Below are 10377 nucleotides of genomic sequence, written 5' to 3' on the forward strand. Positions count from 1 at the left end.
GACTATCATTTGAACTGAAATCTTCCTTCCAGTGCTCGTGTCAATGAGGCAGTTATTTTTCATATCGACCAGCAAACCGAAGGTTTTAAGAAAATTGGCTCCAATGATGGGGTGGGATACAGATGCTATTATGAATGGCCACCGGAACACTCTTCGAAGGTTTAGATCTAAGGTAAGAAGTTTTTCGCCAAAAGTTGAAATAGTAGTTCCATTTGCTGCAAATAGTTTGAGTTTAGAGGCAGTGCAATTCTTTTCTTGGATAGTTGTTGGTGGAATGACGGAGGCTTCGGCACCTGTGTCGATTAAAAATCGGAATCCAGTTGATTTGTCGGCCAAAAACATTCTTTTAGATTGGCCGTATACACTTGTGGCCTCAAGCGATGGCCTTTCTAGTTTTCCTGATTGTAATTGCAAGATTTTTTGCAATTTCTGGCCGTGCTTCCAAATTTATGATGAAACCAACCAATTCCAGCACTGGGGTCGAATCTTCGTGAACTAGAATGGCTTCTCGAAAATTCTCCACGAGCTGGACTTCGGGATTGTCTTCTCCATTTTGTTCTGGTATCCTGGAGATCTTTGACCGATTTAGAGAGCTCTTCGATTTGCCTTCGAAGTGTGTGGCAGTCCTTGCATCCGCTATTCGTGCCTTCGACCAAGTGGATGGATGGCGAGTCAGTAACTTCCAAGACCTTGTCTGCCATCTTTGCAAGAGCATCTAAATCACCGGTGCTGACAGCTAGGATTTGCTGTACAGCTGTGGGCAAGTGTTGTAACCATAAATTTTTCAGAAGGCCTTCTGGTACCTTAGAAGAGAGGTCTCGCATCTTTCACAGGAGTTGAGTTGGACGATCGTCCCCAAGTTGCAGCTCTTGTAGAAGCAATTTAAGCCGGTGAGTCTCTGAATCTGCAAATTGCTCAATCAGGCGCTCCTTTAAAGCTTCATACATTAGTTCCTCAGGTGGGTTCAAAATTATGTCACTGACTTGTGCTATCACATCGGTTTCAATGGCAGCTACAACATGATGGTACTTGGTTTCGTCTTTTGTAAATCCAGCAATGGCGAACTGGCTTTCAATCTCTGCAAAATATAATTTGGGATTCTGTTTCCAAAATGGTGGTGCCTTGAACGACACTCTAGCAACGACAGGACTGGAATCGTCATTTGTTGTAGGATTAGTCGTTAGCGAAACATCTTTATGCTCGCTAGTCATCTTGATGCTTTAAAGTTTTTTCTATCCACGTCACCACTTTGTGGGTTAGTGCTGGTTTCAATTACCTAACCTACAAATTTGCCTGCCTAATTTAAAATATGCTAGAGCTAAGAAAACAAGGTTTAATTTAAAGAAAATTTAATTACAACATATTTACAAGACTTTGTACAGTTGCAAGATTAGTGAAACACGCTTAAAGATTAAGTCAGAATCGCTCCGGTCGCGGCAGTGTTTTTTTTTCTTTTTTCTTGCTTCGTTGGCTTAAAAATAGACTGAAGGAGTCGTTGATTTGTATACTTGCCGAGATCAAAAACAACCACAAAGCGGCACTGTCAATTTCATTTGAACCTAGTGGCAAATGTCAGTTTTTAGTTGCACTTTGTAGTACAGCTACAACATTGTCAATTTGAACCTCGTGGCAAATGTCAGCTTTAGTTTCACTTTGTAGTACCGCTACATGTGCATGATATAAGCTATAATCCATGCAACTCCGTGTTCATGGCATACATTTTACGTAGGCACAAATTTCTCCAAGTCGAGACAATACCTCTGGAGGAACTGGATGAGAAGTGATTGTTCTCAGATTCAGGTCTGAATTACGATCTGTGAAGGAAATGTATGAATGAAGTCCGCCCCGGGAAAAGGGCTGTGACGCATGAGTAGCTAAGACGTATCCTTGGCCCTAGATGGCGCTACTGAAACAAAAGACGCTAAATCTCAGCTTAAAATGGACTTCGTCAGCTGGTTAACCTATGACAAGTGCCATTACACAACACTGTAAAAAGTATCCAGAAGCTGAATTGAATTTTCAAGTATCACAAATAATGCTCAAAACCTGAGAAATGAAATATAATCCTCCATTTTATTAAAATTTAATAATATAGAATGTATTAATTTAATATAATTAGTATTTTGGAGCTTTTTTTATGTTCTGTTAAACTAATCTTTAATTAGAAATATCTTTTATACGTTAAAAAATATTTTGAAAACTGTTAATATAAATAATTTATATACCTTCCTACAAATACCCTTTTAGCTTTATACATGAATTCAGTCTTAAACCCTTGAAACCACAAAGACGTCGGAAAAATTGAAATTTCTTCTAAGTAAGAGATTGAGAACTATTGAAGGTGTTTGTATAGCTGTCGTCAGGCTTTGTCACAAGACTTTTAATCACTGACTTTGTGAAATGTTTCTTGAAATTCTTTATCTGCGAAATATAATCTGCATAATCCATGTTTACAAGAATTCGTATTTGGCGATTTTATTACGTGTGTAAAGACATGTGCAAGCACATTATTTGGCGTCATAAAGCCGATTTTCTACGCGATATCAATGGCGAGGCAGACTTAGTGTTTGTCAATTTTTCTCCTTGTTTAACATTTTCGTTGCGAGGGATGAGCTAATTCGTCTTATAGGAATATTAGCTATGCGCGAGGGACGAGATAACTCGTCCTCTACTCAAGGCTTTTATGTATTATTGCAGCATTTTACATATTATATATGAGACAGTGGCGCAGACTCTTAGCGCAGCTGGTGCGACAAAGACATACTCTTACCGCAGCTGGTGCGACAAAGACATGCTCTTACCGCAATGAAAGTGTTAAGAATATATGCATGAACATTTTCTTTTTGCTTTAGTATTTCATTTTAGCCAATTGACTACAAGGCTCCAAAATATTTTTTCCGTGCAAGAATTTCGTCTTATTAGCAAGAAATGACAAATATAGATAATCTCTAAAAGAAGTTTTGATTTTCAGGATTTAGCAAATACTAAATAGTAGAGAAGTATTGTTTGGTAAATATTGAAACGTTTCCATTCAGAGTTCCAAAATACTGTTTAAAAAGAAGACGCCTTTTTCGATTCCTTCAGTGAAAAATATTTCAAATAAATCAAGAAGTACAGAGTTATAAAGGCTGACGAAAAATAAATAACTGCCGAAAGGGCAAGTCTTTGTTTGTAAAATTTGATCTTTCATGTGTGATTTCCATAAAAGCTGTGTTTATTTCAGAAAATAATATGATCTCATTAGTTAACATAGGTAATGCCGGCCATCTGGGGAGGGGGGAGGGTGCGGCGGATGCAATGCATTGGGCCCGAGATTAAGGGGGGCCCTACATGATCAAGTACCAAAATAATGTTCTGAACAGTAATAGCGGGATGAAAAGAATAGAAAAAGTAATTTAACTGGAACAATCGATGGATATGTAAATATACGAATTTTTCAGATATATTACAGTTTAGTGCAAGTGTGCAACATATTATAAACATAAAATACCGTAATTTACCTCACCTACTAGATTAAATTGCATATATTACCTTGATATTTCATACTATAAAATGTTTAATTTTGTTATATCTAATCATGTTCATGCCAAATAAATATGCATCTGGGTGTTAAGGCTCTAGAATAATTGCTCTAAACCCTGATGCATTTTATGTACTTATCTATGACACTCTTTTAATTTATTGTGACACCGATTCCAGCAGTATGTATTGTAATTTTGTTTTGATATTTCAACGTTTATATATTTTTATTTTTTTATTTTCTGTATCTACAAAAATGTTGAGAAATTCTGCAAAAGCATTTAAACATTAATCTTAAATCATTATGCGACACTCGTTGGAAAGTGAAAATGGATACGGTTAAAACAGTGTACATACAGTTTGAATAAACGCGTTACCCTTGAAGAATTTATTGATGCAAATAATGTCGGTATCTGAAGCTCAAAGTCTATTGGATTCAATAGAAGAAATGACATTTTATGTTTAACAGTATACAACCATGCTGTTAAACATACAATATTGTCAGAAATTAACACTATCTATAAACTCTTTCAAATGAAAACAATTTTTCTCGACTGGGCTTTTAAGTTGATCAATAAAATTAAAAATGAAATCCAAAATTTAGGAACCAAATTTAACTCATTTTTAAACGAAGCAAACACGATAGCACGTAATTAAAATCTTTCAGAGCATTTTCCCGAAAAACAAATTCGGAAAAGAAAAAAGAAAGAAAAAAAAAAGAATTTTATTTCGAAACAGCAGAAGATGAAATTATAGCAAACCCGGTTGAGGTTTTTTAATTCTGTAACTGATTTTGTTATTCTACCGATAAATTGAAAAATATTTCAAGTTCATTACTGATATAAAAACTTTAGAAAAAACATGAATTAGAAAAATATACCAAAAACTTGGTAACATTTATAATAACGATAGAGATGAAAATATAATCGAAATAATCCGGCTTTGTGGCCGACTGTACCTTTTTGTCACGCCGATGTGAAACTGGCTCGCCTTCAAATTGGGAACACTCGTTACACCCAAAAGCATTTGTTATTTAGAGATCCGGCACAGATATGCTCTTCATACTGAATAACAGACTCAATAAATCATATTTTAACAAACTGTCATGATTTCAACTCCTTGTGTCTATATGTTTCTGGTACTACTGATATGGATTTGAAAGATTTGTTGGGGAAAAAATCCCACCCACGGTTGTTTACTTTTCTTAGAAGTATTGGCTTTTTATCAAAAATTTAAAACATTTCATCCTATTTCAGCCTTTTTTGTGTGTTTGAGATGTTTATACGAATTTTAGATCCCATTTAAAATTTTTATATCGTGTTTTTTTTTATATCTACACTTCGCTGTTAAACATTTGTTTCATGTTTTTTTTTTATCTTGCATCATTGTGTGTATGCTTAAGAATTTAAGATACATGGTTTTACGTTCTTAATCAGATGTGTGGCTCAGCTTAGTCAAGTGTGGTTCTTGTGCAAGTAAAATTCAAATTCATATGCAAATTTATGCAAGCGAAGCGAATACTTCCAAAGGCTTCTCTCGCTGATTTAAATACTCGGAGCCTTCACTCGGGAAGGCACGGTAGATAGGCTACGCTGCAGGAATGCTGCCACTAAATGAAGACATTGCAAATACGATTTCGTAAATAGTAATTGTTTTAATGAAATGTATATAAAATCGTCTTGTGGTCTTTTCCCACTACAAATCTAAGTATGATCACAGCAAAATGGAATCAAACCAAACTACTAAAAAGGCCGTTAAATCATAAAACAACTATAGAATATGAAAGCAAAGAACATACTGTTACGAAATTTCGTTTGGATAGTGGGAGTTATATGGTGTGGAGAACGCTCAATCACCAGGCGGCAGTAGGAAATAAAACAACGACGTTTATTTACACGAAGACACACAGGACAGCACAAAGACGACAACTATATACAGCACAGAAGACGATTATCTTCAGCCGAGACGTGCAGCATACAACAGACTCTACTGCAGACAGTAGAACACAGCTTAGTTCAGCACTAGCTTCACTCCATCGCTGCTCCGCTCATCTCTGGAAGGCCAGTTATTTACTGTCGTTTCCGACTACTCTGTCCTAGCAGCTCCTTTTATAGGTCTCAGGAGGCGGGGCTAGACGCCTCTCAACCAATCAGGAACGTTCGAGGCGTATCTCCGTTCCTACTGGACGGATCAGGAAAATTCTCGATGTTTCGGGTATAATCTATTTTAACGGCAAAGTCGCCAAGTTTGTCGCCAAGCTCCGGGACCCTCCGACGCGACACCAAATTCCGCCCAATACCGATGACTGTAAAACATTCTTTCCGATGGTGGAACCAACTATGCTGGGAAGCAGCATTACCGATTCGTAACAATACCAATTCAGAGTGAAAACTCCTAAAACTTTGTGAAGAAAATAACCCTATCAGTGCAGACCCACAGCGTTCAACTAAATTCAATTTTTCAGCGTTTAAGGCTGAATGTGTCTATGACGCTTGGTCAAAGTGCCTCGTCATCATAAGAAATAAGTTGAACGATCTCAGCTCTATCTATTGATTTAGAAAAGAACCAAATCGAATAAACCAGAAAGCAAATCTTTAGTTGTGAAAAAAAATAGAATGTTAGAAAATAGACATACCTGCTCTATATTTCAAAAATTTTGTGAAAATCATTAGTAGTTTGTTTGTTGCTTCAATATAAGAAATTTTGCTATAACAAATTTTTAATCCTTTTATATTACAAGAAAATCAAATTTTTGAAAACTTTAGAATTTAAATTAGAATGGTAATTACTAAGTTTAATTACTTTGAAGTCAAATTCATCCCTTATATCGTAAATACTTCTTAAAGTTTTCCCATTTGAAATTTCCATTTTTAAATCCAGCTAGGTAGATTTGTGTTAATTGTCGTTCGTTTCAGTTAAAATTCAATCTTTGAATAGCAATCAATAACAACATAGCATTATCTATGTTTAACAAAAATAATTCATCAATATATCTCCAATCGTTTATTAAATTTTTAATTATTTTTTCATAGTAATGCAGAAAAATATTGTCTAAAGCACTTGAAAAAGCTATCCCCGTTGAAATTCCCTTTATTTGTTTATAAAAATTAATTTCGTTAAAAACATAATTTTCGGAAATATTAAATTTGCATAATTTAAGCAATTTACTTTTTGCAATAATATCCATATACAAATATTCGTCATGTATAAAAATACATACATCTATTAATTTCTCGTGCGGTAGATTTGTGTACGTTTCAAAATGATAACAATATTAGTAAACTTAAATATTTATCTTTAAGAAAATCCAGAACTTATTTGTTACTACTGATTATAAAGTTATCCTTATCTTTAATTTTATTCTGGATAATTTTTAAGTATTTAAAGAAACGATTTCCCATGTAGTAATTATAACTGCCAGTGCTACAAAGTTATGAATCTAAATTTTAATAGCTTTTTATGAAATTTTACTGTTGGTAAGAAATACTGTTAGAACTCGACTGCACATTGGCCATGCCCGTTTTATTAGCCATACACTTTTTTTAGAGCATTACCCTTCATGTCCAAAATGCCATGTAATTTTAACAGTCCGACATGTTTTGATAGAGTGCCCTGATTTTAATCATCATCGTTTATGATTTATTAATTCATTATCCACCGAGTTACGAAAGTTTATGAATGAAAATCCTCACCCTAATATTTTTAATTTTTTTACATACCATTGGTTTTTTTTTTTTTTTTTTTTTTTTTGCATTCGGTTTAGCTTCGGGTTTTCAATTTCTTAAAATTTTCATTTTTAATGCGTTTGACGTTCATCTTAGAAAATTTGAAGAGTATACATTTTTTAAAGTCCCAATTTTAATGTATACATTGGCTTTCGAAATTTGACTTTTTATACATATTTTGTTATTACTACCTTTTTACATGCATTTGATTTTTTTCCACCATTCGAGTGGCGCAGCATAGCCAGATTTGACTTTTGTTCTAAAAAAATCCTAAACAACTTAACCTAACCTGACGTCAGTCATCATAAAAACTTAAATCACGAAGTTCTTACAAAAATTTGCATTTATTTCAGTATAAGAATACTTTTTACACTATGATAAATCTCTAGTTTTTAGTAAATATTGCCCATATTATAATGTCTTTTTCTGATTTTTATAAGCATTTCTATTTAATAAAAGATTTTGTCGATTTATGCTAATTTTATTAATTTCGATAAATTTAGCTTAGAAAAGCTAGCGTCATTCAAGAAAGAATTCAAGAATACTTTCTTCACTCATTGTATGAGCATGGATTAAGTGTTAGTAAGCGAAAAAAATCAAGTCTTTATACCTTTTATTTATTTAAAAGAAGCACACTACAGCGACTGACACCATTTTCAGAATACGTTTATTAAAAACACACCAGGAGCACTAAGAAAATCAAAACACACATAAAATGTTATAGCAAAGAATAAAGAATTACAAAGTTTTAAACGATATATAAATAAAAACGCAAAAAAAACAAACTAACAAGGGTCAAAAAAAAATAAAACAAATAGAAGCACAGTCACAAAACAAAAGCACACATAAATGTAACAATGTTTAACGATTTCCAACCTGAAAAGAGTACTTTCCTTCAAATAAAATTAGAAAACTTTCCTGGTGATTGACAATCTTAAAAGCTGGAAAAAGCATTTCTTTTGATACTTGAGAACAAATAGAGCTAAGTATAATTTTTTTTCTGCATTACTTTGCATTCCAAATAGAATCAGATCCAAAAACTGGCTGCTTTAGTTGACATTTTTCTATTTATCCTTGTTACTTCAGAATGAAATAAAGTTGTTACATTTTTCGCCATATTCTTGATGTGATAGGATTGTCGTTTATGAACAGTTTTGGATTCTCATTTTGAAATATTTTAAGCTTTCCATATCCTTTATATTATGCACAGGAATCATTTCATTTCCATGTCCCTAATCTTTCATTGTAAAATGCTAGATGGATCATGTCTACTTTCAATTTAAAGCATCAAAGGTATGTTTCTTCTACAGATTTTTTTTACCTCAAATATTAAGAAACTATTGACGAGATTCTTTTTTTAAAAAAATTACCAATTAAAGTTAGTATCGAACCAAATTTACATAATTTCTCGGAAAAGGATTTTTTAAAGAACATCTTTGTAAATAGAATTATAAATTACTAACTATTTAGATAGAAACAAAATAGAACTTGATTTGTTATGTTTTCTATCTGTAACTGCATCATGAAAATATTTTAAGTGGAGAAATGACTGAATGAAAAGAAATTCTTATAGTTTCATGAAGTTTCGGGTAAAGGTGTTTATATTTTCAAATCCTGCAGGAGAATTTTGAAGGGCAATCGCAGCATTCGTGAGGTTTATAGAATACCTTTTAATATAAGAATTTTTTTGTGTGTGAAAGAACAACTTGCATTTGACAAAAGATCTTAGAAATGCCATCTTTCGTGTAATTATATTAGTTTTTGTGTAATTATATTAGTTGTTGTGTAATTATATTAGTTGTTGTATTCTTTTTTTTGTTTGAGTTATTTTCAATAAATATTCTGGAGATATCGAATCTATTTCACAGAATCTCACATATGTATAAGGCGAACGAATCATTTATACAAGTGGTATATCTAAGAACAATTATTATAAAATAGGTAAATAACTTGGCTAAGTTTTAAATCCTCTTTTAATACACAAGTAATCATATTTCATTTCTTCTCCGTTACTTTTTATGATTAAAACAAAATATAGTCGAAAGAAAACTTGCATTTTCTTGAAAGTATTCTATATACTAAAATATAGAAAGTACTTCTATATTTTCAAAGCCTCTATATCGCAATTCTTTGTGACATTAGTAATTTCAATATCCCAATGGAAAATGAGCACTGTTTTATTTTTCTTTTCTCCTTTTCATTGATTGATTGTAATTTTATAAAGCTCTACTTTATCTCGTCCATTCCAAACTTCTCGATCGATTAATTTATATAATATTGGATATTTATATTTAGTATGTAATTTATTGAATAGAAATCGAAATATCCTTTCTTAAATAAAAGTGAAAAGATCTTTTCTGTTGTAAAGAGGAAAAAAATTAAATTGAGAAGCTTTAAATTGATGTGAATCTTTTCTGAGTTTTTGAAGAATGAAAAAAATATTTTTCTTCGAAGAGTTTTAAAAATTATTGTTTAAACTATACATAAAAATTCATTAATATGCAGGGTTTGTAATTGTTAAATAAAGTAAAATTAAAATTTTTCAATATATTCTTCATTTTCAACAATATACTTTAATCGGGAACCATATTTTCTATAGATGGCAGAAGTGAATCTGCCGGGATATTAAGAATATGGCGCTGAATGTTGTCCTTCAGATCTGTTAGATATGATGGCCTTTGACGGTAGAAATTGTCCTTTAAATAACCCACGACCAAAAGTAGCAAAGGGTGATGTCCGGCGAGCGAGGGGACCATGCTTTTGAGAAATGGCGATTGATGACTCCTGATTCGTTGAAATGTTGTATTAACAATCGCTTTACACGACGATCAATATGAGGTGGTGCACCATCCTGCATGAAAATGTCTTGAAAATACGCTGTAAAAGAGTTACCATTACAAAATCCCTTGGCATATCATGGTACCATTGTCCTGTGACTGAACAGGTTTGGATTCCATTTGAAGTTATATCTTCAAAGAAATACGGTTCAATGATAAAGGTAACTGTAAAACACAACATACTGTCACCTTTTAAGGATGCAAGTGTTATTCCTGGATAACGTGAGCTTTCCCTCTGCCCAAATTCGACAGCTGTGGGTGTTAACTCGCCCATTGAGGCAAAAGTGGGCTTCATC

General features: G+C 33.0%; 1 protein-coding gene across 1 annotated transcript; it reads right to left on the bottom strand.

Annotated features, from left to right (window-relative positions):
- Nucleotides 1-827: 827 nt before the first annotated feature.
- Nucleotides 828-1211, bottom strand: LOC129987676 (uncharacterized). The gene has a single exon (XM_056095630.1). The coding sequence runs from the start codon at nucleotides 1209-1211 to the stop codon at nucleotides 828-830; it is 384 nt and encodes a 127-aa protein (XP_055951605.1).
- Nucleotides 1212-10377: the final 9166 nt, after the last annotated feature.

Source organism: Argiope bruennichi, chromosome 10 (genome assembly GCF_947563725.1).
Source record: "Argiope bruennichi chromosome 10, qqArgBrue1.1, whole genome shotgun sequence".
NCBI lineage: Eukaryota > Metazoa > Arthropoda > Arachnida > Araneae > Araneidae > Argiope > Argiope bruennichi.

Excerpts from the sequence above, each read along its gene's own strand:
- LOC129987676 (XM_056095630.1), bottom strand. The coding sequence starts at position 1,211 with ATGACTAGCGAGCATAAAGATGTTTCGCTAACGACTAATCCTACAACA.